Source organism: Ascidiella aspersa, chromosome 9 (assembly GCF_963924565.1).
Source record: "Ascidiella aspersa chromosome 9, kaAscAspe10.2, whole genome shotgun sequence".
Taxonomy (NCBI): Eukaryota; Metazoa; Chordata; class Ascidiacea; order Phlebobranchia; family Ascidiidae; genus Ascidiella; species Ascidiella aspersa.
Window position 1 is genome coordinate 19,031,428 of NC_139455.1, and position 20,884 is coordinate 19,052,311.

Here is a 20,884-nt window from a genome sequence, read left to right on the forward strand (position 1 = left end):
TTAATCATTAACTAACCAACTATAGAACTATATTTTTCGGACAACTAATAAAACGGCTTTGGTAAGCTACCTGACGCAAACCCATTGTGAACAGACACGTGAGTACGACGAACACTTGAATGATTCAAGGAACTGATTAAAGAGCTTTCGTTGTTCTGTAAATGCAGTCCCGTCATGCACCAATAAAAGTGAACCACCTAGTTAAACAGATTTTTTCTTTTTCTACGCAAACACCCGAAGGTAAACTCAGGTAAAGTTACGAGCATACTTTAGAACGGGACTTTCCAAAAACCCATTCCATTCATCAAAAAAACTTCCCATTACGCCCTATGTTTGCCAGTAATAAACAGAACATTCAGCGTTGTCTTCTGCAAGTGTTTGCTGAATCAATATGTATAGGGAAAGTTGCGCTTCGCATTAGTTTTGGTATTTATGTGGAAAGTTTAAAAAGTACAAATCACAAAGAAGTAAGTTTTTTTTTTCTGAATTGTACATTTTAGACTTTCCAATTGAAAATACCAAAAAAGTTTGCAGAGAAATTAGCCGTACTCAAGACCCCTGCCACTTAAAGCATCCTAAATTTATGAATCTTTTCTTTTGAAAACTATTCAAGTGTCATATCTAAATCTTTCTAAACCAGAACAAAATGGTGGGGGCTATAACCGCATACACAATTTGTTTGGCCAAATGTAATTAAGACAACTTTCCAAGAATAAATAGGAGCATTCAATGAAGTAACATATTTACAGGAAAAATAATCGCATGTTAAAGTGTTATACACTTAGAAGCCGTGTTAAAAATATGGTCGCTAAACTTCTTAGCCAGCGAAAAAGGGTTAGATCCATTTGCCAGCCTATAACCGCAGTACACGGCTAAGGCAGCGCCAAGTGTAGCGGAGAAAACAGCTTCCCGGTACACTGTCTTAAACACCGGGTCCGAATCAAAAAAGTCGTCAAGAATGTTGCCGCCGACGTTTTTATGCGGAAAATCCCGTGTTGGAACCTTTTTACCTAGAAACTTGCACAGCGGAGCCCAGCCTTCCTGTACAGAGTACACCAGCAGCTTGTCTTCGGGGGCGTTCTGTCAAAATTGTTACGCAAAATATGTAAAACTGGCAATCAGTTTTCTTTTCGTATTAGTAAAAACAATAATGTGCAGACTCATTGAGAAACTTCGAAAAATTAGCTTTAAAATATCTGAGTTTAATAGAGTAGCACACGTTTGACATTTGATTGACAGCTTGTCACAAGCCATAATACACATGAGTCCTATAAAACAACAGAAGTGGCGAATTGTGTTGTTACGCTAACCCAGATACTTGTTTGCCCAAGGCCAATGACGTATTAAGTAAACGTAAAAAATCCGCCTTTGGCCTAATTGTCGGCTTTTGCTAAAACTAAATACAAAAAATACTATACTGTTGATTTAGGTAACCCGATACGGCATTTTATTCTTTTGCCGATATTCCCTATTTTGGGGCAAAAAATTGGTCGTCTGTTTCGATACCAAATGACCTCATTATTATTTTTAAAGATGTAAAATTACCAAAAATAGTCTAAACTCGCTTTAAACACTTAATTGCCCGTTGATAGCTTTTTCTCAAAAAAATTGCATTCAAGGTAGAAATTGCTAGGATGTCTGACAAGCCACAATGCTTATACCAATTTCGAATATCGTTCCGGCACCGATATAAACCTAATATCGGACCACTACCGATACTATACCTACAGTCTCTGAACCGATTTCATCGGTTATCTCTAAAAGTGACGTCACAATTTTTTTAACGTGAAGAGAAAACTGGATGAAAGGAAACGGTGCGTTCATCACTAACACACGAGACACCACCTTACCCTTAAAACGTGGGCATTATGCGCCCTGAAAAAAATCCGCAGAAGAGTTGGATTGAGCAGCGGCTTTCCGTACAGCTGAACCATGTGCGTGTTGCATCGAAGTGTGTTGCAAACTGCAAAATGCTGTATTGTTATCTTATTTCAGATATTAACAGGCGGGTTATAAGCAGACAAGCTTGTAATCTAGAAACAAATGCAAGGCTAATTGTTTTGTAAATTCACAATTCACCTATTGTTTTAACTAAAAACGCCAACACTTGTCTTAAGGGCACAAGGAGTTATTTTTTTAAATGGGAATGCGGGTTTGAGTCTAAGAACAATAATTTTCATTACTTGTTTTCTTCTCCCATGCTGTGAATCGTCGCATCGAAGGCGAAAAGACGAAAACGAAACGACACTTCAGCGAGTTCCAAGCAGTTCCTTGGCCAAGCACACTTCTAAGCCAAGCATCCTCGTCGCTTCGCGTGGTTAGTATGATCTAAAAATGTTAGACAATGACTTTCTGTGACAAAAAAAAGCTTTTCTGTGGCAAAAAGAAAAAAATCTTTATTAGAAGTTTTTTTGCGGAAAGTATAAATGCGTGTTGTTAAGTACGAAGACATAGGTTATATCAGTGCTTTTCAACCTTTAAAATTTCCATCCGCTCTTTTTTATTTCGGTAAATGTCCATTCGTACGAAACAAGCACAGTAAGTTTGCAAACTTTTATTTTATTTGTGAAAGAACAATGAAAGGGTTTGTGTATTAAAACCGTGTGCCTAAGCCCTAAGCTTTGACCTACATAAGATAGATAGCTTAATGCTGCCACGAACCACTATACTAACTATATTACTGTGCCTGCAACGAATACGTGGGAGCACTAGTTTATTAGATTACTGTATTACCTATATTAAAAAATAATAACATGCACCATTTTCATCCGCAAGTTATCTGTACGACGTTTGTCATCCGCATTACAATTTTTTTAATCCGCACAAGTGCGTACCATCCCACGGGTTATAAAGCACTTGGCTATATGATTCAGATCAGGAAATAAATGTCCGATTGGGGTTTTGTCCTGTTTTCTTACCGACTTATTTCACATTTCGCGCTGATCAGTGCACAGGGCGGTCACTACGAGAAGAATATTCTATTTAAGTCTAATTTTCGAGCTACCAGTTATACAAATAAAAAAATCAGGGATTTCTGTAATATGAAGACACCCGACGCACAGTGATAGAAACGGTACTCGAATACAATACAAGGGCGATATCTGCGTGGATCCGATATAGCCAATGTTTGCGATTCTACATTAGAAAGAGAATTTAAGAGAAAATATAAATTCACAGTTGAAAAGTCACACGCGAAATTTCTATAATTTATCGCAGTTTTACACCTACTTTAGCGTCTGGAAAAGCTTTGTGAATTTCGTCCCAATAACCACAGGCCGGTATATCAGTGACTGCATCAACATTCTCGAACATACGACGAAAATCTTCGGTTGTTCCCCCTTCCGAGTAAATTTTCTCCCAATCGCTTTTGTGGTTTCGGTAGTGATCGAGAAAATCATAGACTTCGTATCCCAACTCTCTTAATGCAATCACCATCGTCTTTGTGCCGGTTTTAGGCGCTCCAGCAAGTATGACCTTCATGGTGTACTATGGCTGTAGCAATGGGAAACCCACCTGTCAATAGCAAGACAAGTTATAAAATTTCGGCCTTTTAATAAATAGATATATTAAATAGCGTCTTAGTAGTTTCTGTAGTAGCCTCAGAGGCGCAGCTAGGGGGATGCGGTGGGGTACATATGTCCCCGGGCGCCAAGGTACATGGGCGCCAAAATGATGCTTTCAAAAGCTAAAATGGGGCTGATTGTTCTTTAAATACAATGTTCTATTAAAATTTGAATCGTTTTTTCGTACAAAGCAAGGCATGCTATGTTATTGTAGTAGAAAATGTGATTAAACATGGAGGATGGGGCGCCAATTTTATAGTTTGCCCCCGGGCGCAAAATACCCTGGCTACGCCTCTGAGTAGCCTACTATGCAAAACTTGCAATTTCTGACTACAGGCTTATATAAACACGCAATGAAACTGTGAAGCAAATAAGGGGATATTTGTTTTACTTTGATTGTGTTCTACATACAAATCGTTAGTCAGTATGTTCAGACTGATTATAGTGATTACGAAGTACAATTTGGTAATTCAATGTTCCGCCACTTTGTCGAGCTTTCTTTATTTGCAATTTTTTTCTCTTTCGATGTAGTGCACAAAAATGCAAGTAAAATCTTAGTTTAAATACAGTTAACAAGATGGCGGGATGGCCTGGTGAACGATAACATCATTTTTTTGGCAGATCACTCCGACTTACTTTTTACCGCTCAATGTAATTGAAAACACTTATACAACAAACTCACAACTATCCTTGTTTACTAATTGTCATTGGCCTAAATTTAGAACCACAGTAATTGAACAAATTAACCTATTTTATTGTTGCAATTTTTTGCAAAAAAAAAACAATAAACGGTTGCTATCTTAGATAAGTATAGCTGAGTAACTAATCTAATCCGATAAACATAATGCCTATAGGCCTATTGACAGTAAAATGGAACTGGTTCATAAGCTTTTTGCACCTTGGCCTCAGCTCGAAGCACACGTTAAAAATAGTCATAGAAAAGATGAGGGCAATATTATGTTAATCATTACCTAACAGGCCTGCAATACTTCAAACAAGTCAAGCGGAAATGTTAGCGGCCACGTTAATGCTTGTAATGTCTAGCATAGTGATTTTCCTACTCATGACTTGCAGCAAACCACCATATTAAGTGGATTGTGATCGCGCTAATTGAATTTTCGCTAAGCGGTTTGTCGTTACGTTGCTATAAATGGAACAGGAACAACATAATTTTGGAAAAATATCATTTAATTTGTTGTAAATCTAATCGAACACAAAGCGTTTAAGGTTATAAAATACTACTCGTTACCCCAAGAAAAATATACATACGTCTCGGCACCCAAGAATTATTAATGGCACCTGTTTACCGCTTGGCTTTTGTCGTCAATAGGCCAATTTTTTTCGAAAATTTAGCAAATCAATAGAATATATTAAATATTTTTTGCAGATGCCGCGTATCGATAATATATATATTATTTTTTTCACCAAACAAGTCCGTTATTTTTTTAAAAGTATATTTAAACTAGGATTGAAAGTTGCATATTTGTGAACTACATTGAACGATTACCTCATCTTTTCTATGGTTCTTGTTTTAGACCTACCGTTATGACGGATTTCTGTGACGTCATTTAAAAAAAATTGTCATCGTTCCGTTTAAAAAATTATTCCACTTGCTTAGAAAATTATTCTATTCATGGTTGGAAGTTATCTCTTGAGACAAGTGGCCTCTTGCACTATGCCTGCAAAGGAAACCTAAATTGTTGTTAAAACAATTTTATACATGTTTGCATAAAATTGTTTTCGTGCTTAAGAAAATTGGGCTGTCATCGCAAGATCGTATAGTGGGCGACCGAAAAAGCCTAATTCGTAAAACATGCCGCAAGTCGGAAGGCTCCTGTATTGATCATTTTTGAAGACACGAAAGAAACGTTGACACTTCGCGGGCGACGTCAAAGACACAATATCAAGCGGACAAACGCGAGAACTTTCCTTGTCCGGGGCTTGCATAAAGGCAATCGTCGGATCGCTTGAAAACTCAAGTTACAAAGCGATCCACAATGAAGTTTGCACGGAGAAATAGAGGCGCCTGAATTACTTCAAAGACATACAAAAAATATTTTAACCAGTTTCTGTTAAGTTTTATTGCAGGGCTGCGGAGTCGGAGCCGGTTTATTAGACTGAAGTCGGACCAGGCACTCCATGCACTTCACATTTTTTTGGCCAGAGTCGGAGTTGACTTGATTTTCTTAGCCGAAATCGGATTCGCATTCTTGGAGTTGTTTTATACCGACTCCGCATCCCTGTTTCGCGGTTGCCACGTGAAATGTACCTTGTCATTAAAAGCTTGCATACTCTATCAAATAACGTTTTTGTATATAGGCTTACAGATTCCGATACTGGTTCATACGTATAATAAATGCAGATTTAGAAATCAATGAAAATGATATTTCGCCACCGAACATTTGCTGTAACAAAGGTGGAAAAATCAAACCACACCACACAAGGGCGGCGAACACCTTATTTATCAGCAAAACGAAATTAATTCACAGAACTGTATTGAAAAGTAGGTATGATTGACAAGAACGAGATACGAACAAGGGGGAAGGGGGGTAGATACCTGATTATTTAAAAAATATGCGCAATTTAAGATAACTCCGTCATTTGTCCAAAATTCGCTGTTTTTTGTCTATTCGATATGTTTTTTGCAAAACAAGCTTATTTAAGATGTGTTGGAGTCAGGCCGGTTTCAGTTGTTTACGCGATAAAACGTTTCGCTCAAACTTGATACTGCATGTCACGAAAAATGGTACTAATTACAATCAAATAACAATAGACCAAATCCGTTGGAAATCACAAAAAAAACATATTTTTTTCGAAATGGCTAAGGCTCGACAATAACATGGCGGCGAAAAATTACTCTAATGTGACTTGCCGTCGAGCCGACTTGTACCAAAAATAAAAAAAACGACCTTCCTTCTTGAGTAATATTCGGAATAACTGTCGCGTTGCGTTAAGGCGTAGTTGCGACACAAAATCGAGTTGACAAAGCCGACATGAAGACGCATAGTTTTTTCGCCATGTGTAACAACGGAAGTATAAAGGGGTAACAAAAGTGGGCATGTCGACAGGTAGATAATAACAGGTAGAATGCTTTATATCCCTCTTTAGACTAACTTAAACTCTTTCTGGGGACTACATTTCATTTTAGGAATGTATTTCGTTCTGTTTTAGATTATAACTATTTGCTGTTTTTTTTAAATATATTTGAATCTTTTTTCAGGCTAAATTTATTTTATTTTTGTTCAGACTATGCATCTCTAACCAAATAGTGCCTCTGATATTTATTTTTATTTGGTGTCATTAAACCTGAAGAAGGCAACTTTCCAGGCCGTTTTTATCATCATTTTGAAACTACTTAGATACAATGTGATTATTTTTTACTCGGGAATTTTACCCTGAAGCCAAAACGCATATAGAAAAATACTCGTACGTTTAAACCAGGGGTTCTTAAACTTTGTTTTACCGCGGCCCCTAATTTTTTTTTTTGGATTTGAATGAACCACGGTAGGCAAGAAATGCTCAAAAATGACGTCATAAATTCACGTCACAATACAAATAGACTTCATAAATCTGTTTATTTTGGTCCGAAAAATGTGAAACTTAAATGGAGTCTAACTATACATTCAGTGCAAAACGATTTTATTTTAATTAAACTGTTTTCTCTGAAAAATTAATTACTTATGAACTAGAATTTTAATTAGGCCTTCATTGACTCCCTAAAATAAGTTCACGGACCCCCATAAGAACCCCTGGTTTAAACAATTCACGAACAGCGCAAGCCGTGAAAAAACGGTGGGTTTCATGGTCGCGACACGCCCACAAAATGTCGCCACGCCCCCTTTTTCAGCCAGTGGGTGGCAGGTAGTTAGGATCGAGGTAGTTGTACTCGCCGGCCTTGTTGGCCGCCGCCATCTTGGTGTAGTCGTCGTCGGCGTACGGCCGCCGGGGACTCCCCAGGTAGGTAAAGGCGTCACCCTCGGAGGGCGGGGCGGGGGCGTGGCCCGGGATGGTACTGGCGCAAACCGGTTCCAGCCGGTGATTGCTTTTGTGCAAGGCGGTTTCGAACGTCCTGTTTAGAAGACAAGAATTGGTTATTTTTAGGGGCCACAAAAATGACGTCATTTGTTTGGTAATATTTGTTAAAATATCGAGCGTCGGAATAAAGTATCGGACATACCTGTACACTTTTAAAGATGGTGATATCGGTTAGGCTATTGCAACGTCATAAAACAACAAGTCTTTAAAACGACGTAAGTCTTAGAAAAAACTAGCATTTTCTCCTTGTTTTGCTGATATTGTACCAATTTTTCTCAAAACGTTAAAGCAAAACAAAAACGTAATTTTTTGTACAACTTAAAAAAATTGTGAATATGCAGGCCCCATACACGCAGCTTTCAACTTTTGTAGAGGCACTAATATTTTCAGAAAATAAACGTTAATTGTAAATGGGTCGGCGTTGGTAGGTAGAGCAGCGGTTACCAACCTTTTCCAAACTAAACTAAAAAAAAACAGTTTTAAAAGATTTTTAGCTATAAAAAAAAATTCTATTGACGCGAATCTATACGTCTTAAAATAAATCAAAATACAAAAAAAATGCTCATGTTACTTTTTTTTGCAACAATAAGAACTGTGTTGTTCTGTCACTTTAACTATGAATGAGTTAAACGTGTTTTGAAGTATTCCAAAGTCCCGGGATACAAATGCCATCAAGAAGATCTTTAAATTTGGATTAAAATCCCGTCGAGAGGTTACGCGAACGGCAAAAATAACAGGTAAATGGTGTTTGCTTTCCATACCTTTGGTGCCTCACACAAGCTTGACAAAGATCGACGGACTCTGTAGCCGGGCAATCAATGCAGTGGTACCTGACGCCTTTTATAGGTTCGCTCCTGCATACGTCACACTGGAAGACAAGAAAGGAGTAATTATAAAATTGAAAAACCTATACATCCACGGTCTTTGTCGAATGCTGGTTACAGTTAATCTATTTTAGGTGGGTTTTGCACGTTTTTTTGGTTGTTCACAAACTTAATTTTGGTTGGGGTAAATTGCAATTATAATATGCTTAAAAGGACAATTTAATATATTTTGTGGATTATTTGGCATTGCTAAGTTTTTCGTCAATCAGTAGCCTGCATGCACCGGTTTGTTATTAGGCTTTGATTGCAATAGTATTTTGTTCGAATTTGAATCCTTTTTTTAATTTTATACAGGCGAAACATTTTTTTTTTCAAAACTATTTTCTGAGAAATTTACTTTTAAATAGTGAATAAGCTGCGCTGAATTGCAAACCATAGCTGAAGTGTACATTTTTATTTTCATATTGAACGGGCATTATAATACCGTAACACCAGGTAAGTACCGATGCCACATTAGCATCGGTTAGCGGTCCCCACCCCCCCAAAAGGAAATAGAAATACCTAGTGATACGTTTTTTAATTCAATCAAGGCGTGGATTGAGTAACGAAAAAAGAAAAACACACCTTTAGCGGAATTGTGACCTGGTAATTTACATTGACCTGTTATTTTATAATGTAAGCTTTTACTTCCTAAAGAGTAAGCTTTTACTTTGTAACTTGAGCAGCCGAAAAACGAAAAACACACCTTCAGGGAGCAGTTGCGTACAACTATAACCACATCGTCCAGCCATGGAGACCATGGAATCGTGCATTTACAACATGAAGCCCAGCAGCCTTACCTGATAGCCGTGGTGATGCGCCAGCGAGTTTGCGCCGCTTGGATGGAACACACTTAGTTGTTGGCGTCGCAAGCGCTTCAGACGCAATATTTCCAGGTACTCGTCGGAAAAGCGAAGTTCACTGGAAACATCGTCGTCATCCTAAACACACACCGCTGGGTTATTTTGAAATAGGGGTGGCAACTTACAGTCCGTGGGCCAGATCCGTATGAATACTGGTAATTACTGTAAAAGTGTTTTTTTTTTCTCTAAAAAAATGATAGTGACCTCAATGTTTAAAAGAAGTAAAAAGCCCGCCAAGTGAAAAAGTGTAACGTTTATATATATATATATAATTAATACCCTAGTTTTACCTTTGATTAACAGTCGTTGCGGTTGTTCTAATAAGATGCGTAAAGTCTACACAGTTCAAGTTTAACGGCCCGCAGAGACCTTTATGTGTTTGGTTTTGGCCCGCAATTAGAAAAAGTTTACCAACCTCCGTTTTAAACGGTATTTTGAAACCGGGGTCTGTAAAGGTTGATAGGGTGCGTACAAAATTACTTTTTTATTTCAAACCAGTAGTTACTTCGTCCGTTTATACGCGATCCCTAAATAGGTAAAAAGAAGAACCACTGATTTCAACTAGCAAACTACAATTTCGGTCAGTTCAGTTTTGAGTAATTTTTATTATCCAATTTTTTTTTTTAAAAAGGAGTGCCTCGTCGATAACAAACGTTTTATAAACAACATTTAATTACTAAATAAATAAAAATTGTTATCAGTCTGACAAAACAGCACTAATGTTTTCGATAAAGAAATGCATGTTGAACGTTTTCAATATCTCTTTAAACATTTTTAACATCAACAAAATGTTGAAAATAATAAAGACCTATTGGAAACGTTCAAAATAAAACCTAGTTCTGTATAGTGTATGGGCTTTGATATTCATTCTACGCCCTAATACAACCTCCAACCATTATGCTCATAAACGAATTTTGTTCACAGCAACAGACATTTGATGCTTTCCCATCTGTGAGTTACTCCACACAAAGCCTCCTAGTTTAAATATAACTAACAGGCAACGTTATTACCAACTAACGAGTACACGTCGAGTAAACTCGCTACTGTACCGAGTCAGAAATCTTTTGATACAATTAAACACACCCATATCGCACAAACCAAAACTTGCCAGGATCTAATTTCCCATTGGTGAGGTTTTGCATACAGAGCCTCCTAGTTTACGTTAAAAGCAACTAACAAGTACACTCCTAGTAAACTCTTTAGTGAACCGAGCCGGAAATCGTTTCATACAATTAAACAATTCCTTTTTATACAATTGAACACTCCCGTTTTATACAATTGAACACTCCTATGGCAAAACTAACCGAAACTTGTTCGGAGCCGATTCCTCCCCACCCCCCTTCCTCCTCCTCCCTGGCTGCTCCCACTCCCTCCCGCTGCTCCTCCTGCTCTTCCTCTTCGTCCTGCATCCGGACAGGGACGTGGAAGTCGGTGAAGAAGGTCGAGATGCGAGTCAGGGCGTTTTGCGGGTGAGTCTTCGCCTGCGTTTGCCGAACAGTTAAGTTAAAAGGTGGAGCGATTGAATTGGCTTACTTAACAGCGGGGTTCCCAAGCTTTTTTACACAAGAAGTATCTTATTGCTGTACTAGTATTTTTATTAAATTTTATTTTTTTGTTATGATGGAGTAGACTTAGAGGTGATAAATTAAAAAAAATCATTATTTTCCAAATATTTTCATGGCCCCCTTGAAAAAGGCTCATGGCCCACTAGGGGGGCATGGTCCCCAGGTTGGGAACCCCTGCTCAAGAGCTTAAAATGAAACCGGCTTAATTTTAAGACAATGTTGTGTTTCAATGTTGTCGCTTAAGCGTAATATATATTTCTCGTAATATACATAAAATAAGTGCTAGACATCCCTAATAGAATGTCGACAATTTATAAAGCAATAGAGCAAATAGAGCAAGCGATCCTTGAAAATTGGCCAAAATATAAAAATCTCGCGAATTGATCTCTTATAACCAAATGCTTATTAAATAAAATTCCCCGGATTCCTTTTCAGTCAAGGCTGTATGTATATATATATAACCTCTGAACCAAACGTATGACACTGCAAACAGTTAACTTGAAAGGCTGAGCGATCGAATTGAACTACTCAACAGCTTAAAATGAAACCGGAGAGTAAAATGCAAAAACACGCAAATTTAAATTCGAAAAGGACGGCGATACTTTTTTGTCCAAAAATATCATAAAGAAATAAGAATTGAACATCCGTAATAGAATTTCGACATTTTATACAGCAAAAGGTTAAACGAGTTTTATTATTAAAAATATTTCAACGAACAATCCTTGTAAAATGATCAAAATGTAGAATTCTCGCGAATTGATATCATCTAAATAAATGCTTATCAATTACAACTCCGGATTCCTGATCATACAAGGTTGTCTAATGTATATATAATATATTGCTCTGAACCAAACGTCTGATACTGCAATTTACATGCCTGTTTTCAGAGGCTATTCTTCTGCAAGTTGAACAAATTCCCCCTTTTTTGGCAAACAACATTTTTGCCGAACAAAAACTAAATAAAGACCTCAAAGAGCCCACAACGTACCTTGTACAATCGGCGCGACTTGCAGCTAATGAGGCGATCAAGTCGCGGCATTCGGCCGGGGATGGGCAGGCCAGCCTTTGCCAGTTTGATGAAGTACTTTTGCACGCGGGACTGAACCTGGAGAGGGGTACGATTGCCGAGATCTGTCGCAATCTTTCGATATCTGAACAAAACGGAAAATAATCTTTTTTAGAGACTTTGTTAGTCTTAAGTAATTTTTTAAGGCTTCAAGGATGAAAACTATGTTTTGTAGGCTTTTAACCTTCATATTTGTGAAAGGCACCGGAACAGTTGTTAGCTTACATTCTGGGTAGCATTGCTTACAAATGAAGAGTTACTATTCTGTTGAAAAACGTTGTTCGGCAAAGCAGAACACGCAGCGCAGAATACAGTTTTTCAATACTTCAAACAAAATTGAAGCCATGAAGCCACGTCTTGAAGGGGTCCTTTTTTCCCAGTTCAAGAGCGATAGTAGATGACGGTTTGCAGGCGCGTTCAAACCATATTTAGTATACATTTTTCTAAGTATTTGAATTTCAGAAGGTTTTTTTGTTTGACAATTCAAATAGTGATAAAATTCGGTAAAAACACACTAAGCAACATAATATCTAAAACTTAATTCACAATAAATATGGAGTTTGTGAATATTAAACTATTCCCCCTCCATCAGCGTAATTTGAACGCAATCAATCTAAAAAACTGTAAGCACAGCAAGGCATTTTTGTGTGACACTTTTTTAAGAAAACAAACTTTTCGCGTGAAATATACTTCGACCAAAAATAGAAGGATGCCAACCTGTTGAATTCTACTTGTTCCTGGGGATGTTTGATGAGGAGTTCTTCCAGCTTTCGCTGTTCCTCGACCGTCCACGATATCTTGAAGCTTTCCGATCTCGACTTAGTCGAGTCCTAACACGGGAGATTTATTTAGTTTAGCCATTCGAGGAAACCATATATCTATATGCAATGTTGTCGTACTATGTACAATATCAACAAGACCAAGAAAATATAAGAAAACTCTATAAATAACAAGGACATAAATCTCAAGTCCATTTCAATAAAAAAAAACTCATTTTAATTTAAGTGAGGCAATGCTAATAAGCACAGGGCGCAGACAATTTTTTGTCAAATAGATATTACATGTCTTTTAAAATAAGATAAGGCGAACCCACCACTCCATTGCTGGTTCCTTCTGAAGAATCCTGCAAACAATACATTTCAAGTTATTATTGAAAATATATAATTTCCGAATTTCGGGCGGTTAAATGTTGAAACCAACATTATCTCCTACTCAAAATTCAATTTTCCCTTATATCGATATTCGTAATACCAACCCTAACATTACACACCGTGTCTTATTATTGAAAACAAAAATAAAAGCAAATCACGATGAAACAGTTATACTGGTGATGGTAGATTTTTACTTTCATAAAAAAAACATCATCTATTACGTACAATGTGTTAAGCCAGTGGTTTTCACACGTGTTTAATTTCCATATAAAGTTATTCCTTTTTATCATTTTAGAGATCATTTATGGAAATACCGGTTAAAAATCACTGCTTTATATAACTAAAATTGATTTAATATACCATTCTTCAAGTTCTACCTTTGATGAAAAGTTGATTTTCTTTTTCCTGGTGAAAGGTTTTGAAGGTGTCGCAGAGCTTCCTGAGGTAAAGACGTGTTCAAATGTTCCAAACTGCGATAGGTATTTCGACCATTCGATGGCTGGCAGTTGCTGCACTTGGATCCGTTGAGGAAGGCCAAAGTCATCCTACAGAAGCTTAAAGTTAGTAGTATTCCCAGGGAGTAATGAAATTTTTGTGTTTAAAAAGTTTTGCAAATTGTGTGGTGCTGACGTGGTGCGAGGCCTAAAAGTGTTAGTCACATAGACCTGCAAGCCGTTCAGTTATGATAATCCTTTTAAAAGCGACTTGGTAATCAGCAGTTAGCAGTAAAGCATTTTTAACATACAATTGTCTACTAGGGACTAGTCAAAAACTATTCTTTTGGCTGGTTTTCTGGCAGATTTATCGACCGACATAGTCGCCAAGTCGTCAACATTCTGTCATGCTGATCAACAGTAAAGCATTTTTAACATATATTGTCTACTGGAGACTGGATTAAAAAAAGCTTGAGTACAACCAGTAAAAAAATGGTAAAAACAGGGTTGGGCTTAAGCACTCGCCCGCTCGCCAATGCGAGTGCAAATTGCCCTGGGCGACTGTTGATTGACACCTACTCGCCCGACTGGCGAGTGGCTTCGGCGAGAAATTTAACTAGTTGGTGTAGGACAACTTGTGTTAAGCGCAACTACTAAGCGAAATATAACTTAGCCCCAGTTTTTTCCCTAAACAATGGCTACTAAATTGTCAGTGTTATTTTTTTCACTATAGATTGTAAAAACAATTCGCTAAAAACATTGTTTTAAGCGTAAACTGCTTTATGGGTCATTAATTTGTTCATCCATGCATGGAAATAAACGACCAGACTTTTATAAAAACTAATGTTTACGTATAAAAACCACAAGACAGAATAACGATAACCCAAGAAATGACCGCGCTAGGACGAAAATTTGCAGACGGCGCAACAAATTTGGCGAGTGTTATTTCGTCCGAGCGAGTGCTGATTGATAGCCGCTCGGCCGACTGGCTAGTGAAAATTTTTGCTTAGGAACAACCCTGAAAAATAAAAGCTTGACAAAAAACCAAAGATGTTGTAGTTAACCAATCTTGTGCTTAATATTAAGTTCGCAGAACAACGTAAGACTTTAATAGACTAACCGAATCAGTCGACCAATTAAGGATATTTATATTAGCAAGGCAAGAAAAACAACTAGCCTGCGGTGAGGTTCAACCATACAACCTACGACCATTTGTTCCTAGAACATATAATGCTTATCATAATCAATAATAATTAAATGCCCTTAAACTATAAGAACCTTCTTTTGAAGTTTTTCAACAAACTCAATCGGATCTTCCAGCGACTTCTGCATTTGCTCGTCCAGCGTGTCAAGGTCGGAAAGCACTTGCTTTCGTTGAGACTCCAGTATGGCTGCAGCTCGCAGGACAGAGTGGTAACTGAATGAAAATTATTATATTATAGTGACTTTGATGACTTTAAATGAACAGCAAGTAGAGATGTCTGATACTTGGCAATTATTTCAATACCATTTTTAAGCAAAAAGTACCAAAATAAAGGTGCTGCATTGGACAATTTATGGCTCAAATTCCAATGTCAATTTGGTATCTGATTGGTATTGATATCACATGTGATCAGACGAGTCCTGATTAAAGTTTTTACTCAACAGTAAAAAATCTAAAAATTAAATGCTCTGCAATTCAATTACTAATATTGAAACTAATACAGTTAAACATAAGACACGATAATGGTCGATTCTAATGGAAAGAAGATGTGGTACCAGTTACACTGCTCTGAAAAGGGGAGCAACTGGAGAAACTAACATGACATTATTGACTGCTGCATCATGTTAGCAGAAACAACTTTATACTTACTCCTGATTGTGTTTTAGTGCAACGTGATCAGATTCGAAAAAGTAAACTTCGGGGCCGGTGGGCGGCTCTTCCTCAAATAACTGAGGCGGTTCAAATGGATCGACAGCCAAACGTGATATTGTTCGTCCAACAAAAGAGCCCGATATTGTTCGTCCAGCATAAGAGCCCCTGCCCCTTCCACGGCCCCTGCCCCTTCCGCGCCCCCTTCCACGACTGTACGATGTTGTAGGGGTGCTTTTGGGTTGAGAGGGTGGGTCAAAAGAGGGGCTTTCGCTAATAGATATATTTCTGTGGGAATTTAGACATTCTGAAGTGTTGTTATCGCTGGCGATAACACATGTGTTTGTTTCTTCAGAAATTTTTTCAACTGATTGTTGTAGTGTAGGTGCTGGTGAATCAGAGTTTAGTACATGACTGGAATCCTTAGTTGTCTTTTCTCTTGGACAAGGCAGCTTTAGATCTTCTTTGTCTATAACTTGTTGATTGCCCTGTTCACCCGACTCAACGTCAGATAGGCAGTTTCGATCTGAAATGTAATGGCATAATTAACTTTTCAAACTTTTAGTTCCCTGTATCAATGTTTCGTAACTTTTTCGCAGATACCCAAAAATTAGTCTTAAATATAACAGGGACTCAATTTTTTTTTAATTGAACAATTTGTTAGCAATATAGTATGAGACATTAAGTTTTTTTAATTTAATTAATATTAGTCATGTATCCCTATTCCCACTGGCAATGCTAATTTTTTAAATCTTAAAGAAATCTTGCTCAGAACCAATCTCAATGAATCTAACCTTAAAAAACACTGCAGTCGGCGATCCAATCAACGAAAAATTACTAAAAACGGTATAAGAGGACAAGTGGATATTATTGATTTACCTGACATTCCAAGCTTTGGCTTTCTTTTTCGATGTACCATGAGATCAAGACTGAGTGCGTAAAAGTCAGGTTGACATTCAACACCGGAGCTTCGAAGTGTGCGTCGTCGCCACTTTTTAAACTTATCTTGAGGACTCGTCTAAATTAAGAAAAGCTTGGTCAGTTGACCTACTAGTGTCAAAATTAATGCAACATTATGTATAGTACATATTACAGAATATACCTTCGGAAAGGATTACCGAAAAGGGTCAGCCTTGTTAGTAATATAGTGCAAGCAAGGCCAGGCTAAAAAAAACAAATAGCCTGTAGTGAGGTCCAAACTCACGACCTACAGTTATACTGGAGCCTACTGCCAAAAGCTACAGACTTAAGTGTTTAGGATGTTTGGGCTAGGCAAAAATGAAAAGGGTTTTCAAAACTAATAGTTTTTAAGTTAAATCGCTTCAGTAATACCTGTAAAGTAGGTACAGCCTCATCTCCATTGACTTTATTGTTGTTCAACAAACAGTCTGAAGTTTTGTCACAGTGATTTTCCAATACTTTAAGCTTGTGGTCCACCTTGCAATTCAGACCGTCAGCTGGTTGCAGTAAATGTAAGCCTGGTGTTTTAGCCTTTACACCTTTATTAGTGTGATCAATAGGTACCGACTGCGATTTTTTATCTCCGTCGGAAGTAAAATTGTCACATTCAGAGTCTGACATCCACAGACGCTGTCGAGCCATTCGTTTCTTTACTTTTTTCATGGCCGTGTTATTGACTAGTTTTGTCTGTTCAGTTGTTGCATTCACAGTGCTCGGCGACTTTGGTGACTTGGGAGATTGACGTTGAAGTGATTTGCAGGTGGTAGGTGACCTTAAAATGTAAAAAATCATAATATTCAGCACTAGGTTATGCAGGGTTGGCATTGACATAAAATTTGCACTTGTCAATCGGGTGACTAGCAATTCTAGCATGTTATTGACGTTGAGTCGGGTGTTACTAGCAATTCTAGCATGTTATTGATGTAAGCCTTGTATCGGAAATTCTATATGTGCTAACAGGTTGAAAATGAAATGTTGGCTTAAGTTTAGACTTTTATTGCAGATAGACAAAAGTTATATCTTCAAACCCTAAAAACACAAGATATTTTCAAACCATAATTTTAACCTGGTATGCCATACATGCAGATAAATTGCAAGGGTATATGTCACTAGAAGTTTGAGAATCCCTACTAGACATCCCAAGTACTAAAAACAAAAAAGGGTTGGCCCATTGGTTATATCAAATCAATCAAGCATAATTTATTGTAGAGTACAATGTATTAGAATGGTAAAAACCTACCCATTTTGAGATCCATTTTTATTATGCTTGAAAACCAACTCGATAACAGAGGCCATTTCACCTCTCTCTGACAATCTTCTTAACCTCCGCATATTAGGTTCAGTAGGACAAAGCTGTTATAAACAAAGCGTTAATTGCAGAAAGGTGGGTAGATTAAGAGCTTAAGGCAGAAACCAAGAAGTCAGGGGATAACAGCAGGTTTGACAAAATTTTAACAAGCAACATACTAGTACCAAGCCTGTTTATTGCTTGCACATTAAAAAGAATAACTAACCTTGCGATTATACTCGATCAGAGTAGGTAATTAAACTTATGTTTTTCTTAGTCCAAGGACAAAATAAAAAAAAATAAAGCATGTGTTTACAAAACTAAATTGTAAATCATCTATGATTTTTAATAAATTTAGGATATTAACATTACTTTTACTGGTAGCAGACAGCACAGCTTACAGTTACTTGTAAAGGTTGGGAGATTCCCTTTCTTAACATTTAGCTACATACCGTGGGGAATACCCACACATATGACATGCTGAATCAATAAAAACAGATTTGATGGAACATGTTAATGTACAATTTTCACTAGGCTTGGAATAGTTACTTGGCAGGTAGATAAAGGAAATAAAACCCTCATTTTAATAATTTTACCTTCGAATGTACATAAAAGCGAAAACCACAGTTGCTAAAAAAATAAACAGACAATAAAAATAAAGTTACTGATGCTCGCTGGTCAACCTTAACCATGCCAATAAACTGCATAACACTGTTGTGTTAATTTTACAGTGAAGAGTTTACCTCTGGAACAATGTCCTTCAGATCTGAAACAATATCTTTTAACTCCACTTTTGTAGTGCCGTTAGTGAGATGATCATTTAGTTTCGCACCAGAAAGCTTTGATGGAGTTTCAAGGTCGTCCAGATGAGTTTGTGTTGTCAAATCATTCCCATTTGTTATTTTATTTTTCTCCAAAACTTTATCATTATGTTTGGTCGAAATTGATTCATTGTCAGAACTTTCAATACTGTTCTCCAGGGAATTTGTCATGGCCTTAGTTTCCTCTTCGTCATTTTCATCTTCAGAGAACTTCTTACATTGCTTCGGATTCTTTGCTTTTGGTGCTGAATCAAAATTAAATATTTGTTTTTTAAGAATAAAAACAAAATTTATAAAAATGCCACCACAGGACATTAAATGAAGATGAAATTTTTCTTCACTATTCTACTAAATTAAGCATTTTCTAAGCTAAATATGAAAAAAGAACTAAATTGAAATAGGCCTAAGAGATAAACTTTACAATGACAAAAACTAATATATATTTGGCTAACATTTTCCACTGGCACATTTGCATAAGGCTTAAGGCAGAACAACAGCAACAACAAAATCTATGTTTGTTTCGCTTACATTCAGTTGTAGCTTTTTCTGTTGTTGTTGCTCTGAATGTTCTCCGTCTTGGTTTTTGTTCTTCTGCTTTGGGACTCGAAACCGAATCCACCGAGTGGTTAGAGGATGTCGAGGAACATGTTGATGATCTTTTGTTACGACGATGGCCGCTTGCTATGCCCCCATCTAATGGGAAAAAACGTACATTTATATTGACTGAAATCATAGACAAGACGGTTTCACAGGGTTGCTTTAAATTTCAACTAAATATGATGCCATATATAAATTAAAATGTCCGTTCTTCTAAGGAAATAATGCTTAATATTTTGGAGCATAATGGTTGGAGGTTGTAGTAAGACGTAATAAGAATATCAAAGGCCATACAGAAGTAGGTAGCATTTTGAACGTTTCGAATATTCGAAACGTTCAAAATGCTACCTACTTCTGTATGGCCTTTGATATTCTTATTACGTAATGCTTAATATATTTTTAACTATTTTTGTTGTCATGGCCAAGCACCCCCAAACTCAGGACCCATGCTGGTTTTGTACTTGTGCATAATATATATGTGTTTATCAGTGGTCAGTAGAGTCCAAAATGGCTTCATTATAGAAAACACATTGTGTACCAGTATAATAATGACATTTTGTTGCTTAAAAAATGGGCTGCTGATCCCAAGGCTTGAGCTTGTGGGTACAGGATACTCAGGCAATGTTGCCATGGTTGTTTCTAGACATGCTTTTCTGTGAGCTTGTGTTGCTCAGTTGGAATAGTGATGGTTCCAGTACGATTGGAGGCCATGAGCTAGAACCCCACCACAGGATAGTTGTTTTTCTAGCCTGGCCTTGCTAGTACTGATCAGGCTAACTGATTGCTGTAATATTTTCCGAAGGCAGCTTATGTACTATACAATGGGTGCCATTATTGTTGGCCAGTACGACACCAAAATGCCTTGATCACAGAATACACATTGTGTATATGTACGTTTTAGTTGTTAAACAATACTAATGTACAATAATTTACCCACCCTTAGTGACTTTGCTAATGGGACTGTAGTAGGGAAGTTCAAAGAAGGCTTCGTTCGACGAGCTTCTAGTGCTTCTCTTAAGTCCGCATTTTTCTTGAAATGGTGAACTAACGGAATTGTTCGATCTTGTGCGCTTGGCAACACCCCTTGCATCTAAGTTTCCCCTGCCGTTACTCGGTGTTCCGTTCAGTTTTCTTTTTCCCCTTACAGATGGGCTGCTGGCAGATTTCATCATACAATTTTACATCAAATCATGGTATCAGTACTAATGGCTAGAATACACAATTCACAGTTAAAACTTGTATGAAGTTTTAGTCCAAATCCAACCAGAAACTGTAAAACCTATGGCAAATATATCTTATGCTTATCCAACGATATATATTTTTTTTAATCTAGAAAGTCTGATGCCAAATCCCAGCATGCTTTCATGATCTTGGTGTTGAGCAAGGTGCAATATAATTTTGCTAAAACCGGTATTACTTGCAGTTTGCCAAATTCTTTTGTAGAATATGCAAATATGCAAAAATAATTTTGTGTACCCCAAATTGCACACATTCTAAAAGTCTTTAATAAGTATCACATAGGAAACACAGCAGAACCATATTAGGGTTTCTGTTAATTCCAGTCCCTTTTCCAAAAAAAGCATGCAAAGCTTGCATAAAATCAGCCAGTGATATTATCTGATATGGCATGCCACCAACGTAACGATACTACAAGGACACAACTTGTGATAGTTAGCACAATGCTTGAATAAACAAGAACTATATGATTTTTATAACAAATTAATTTTCTATGAAATCATGCATTTTTTGGGGCTGCACACCCGATATCTTGACATGAAGTGCGATGAATTGCAGAGAGGGGCTAAGGGAGCCTGCGGGTTCATGAA

At 37.3% G+C, this 20,884-nt stretch overlaps 2 protein-coding genes across 2 annotated transcripts; both read right to left on the reverse strand.

The window, feature by feature from the left end:
* Positions 1-765: 765 nt before the first annotated feature.
* Positions 766-3,480, reverse strand: LOC146133435 (uncharacterized). The gene is made up of 4 exons (XM_083397749.1): positions 3,229-3,480; positions 2,184-2,328; positions 1,851-1,963; positions 766-1,080 (listed from the first exon to the last, which is right to left on the reverse strand). The coding sequence occupies exons 1-4, from the start codon at positions 3,478-3,480 to the stop codon at positions 766-768; spliced, it is 825 nt and encodes a 274-aa protein (XP_083253875.1).
* Positions 3,481-6,695: 3,215 nt separating this feature from the next.
* LOC146133436 (uncharacterized) lies at positions 6,696-20,227 on the reverse strand. The gene is made up of 15 exons (XM_083396911.1): positions 19,996-20,227; positions 18,990-19,154; positions 18,384-18,706; positions 17,593-17,705; positions 16,725-17,124; positions 16,272-16,410; positions 15,393-15,918; positions 14,819-14,957; positions 13,448-13,651; positions 12,673-12,785; positions 11,878-12,040; positions 10,629-10,805; positions 9,262-9,402; positions 8,360-8,466; positions 6,696-7,632 (listed from the first exon to the last, which is right to left on the reverse strand). Exons 1-15 carry the CDS (start codon positions 20,225-20,227, stop codon positions 7,407-7,409), a joined length of 3,168 nt encoding a protein of 1,055 aa, XP_083253037.1. The 3' UTR covers positions 6,696-7,406.
* Between the last annotated feature and the right edge of the window lie 657 nt (positions 20,228-20,884).

Bases quoted from the DNA above. Each gene is read 5' to 3' on its own strand.
- LOC146133436 (XM_083396911.1), bottom strand. From the start codon at position 20,227: ATGAAATCTGCCAGCAGCCCATCTGTAAGGGGAAAAAGAAAACTGAAC. The intron at 19,155-19,995 runs GTGGGTAAATTA...TTTTCCCATTAG, and splicing joins CATTAGCAAAGTCACTAAGG to ATGGGGGCATAGCAAGCGGC. The intron at 13,652-14,818 runs GTTCTTATAGTT...AAGCTTCTGTAG, and splicing joins TTGAAAAACTTCAAAAGAAG to GATGACTTTGGCCTTCCTCA.
- LOC146133435 (XM_083397749.1), bottom strand. From the start codon at position 3,480: ATGAAGGTCATACTTGCTGGAGCGCCTAAAACCGGCACAAAGACGATG. The intron at 1,964-2,183 runs GTAATGAAAATT...AGCATTTTGCAG, and splicing joins AGCATGGGAGAAGAAAACAA to TTTGCAACACACTTCGATGC. The intron at 1,081-1,850 runs GTAAGGTGGTGT...CAATTTTGACAG, and splicing joins ATAATGCCCACGTTTTAAGG to AACGCCCCCGAAGACAAGCT.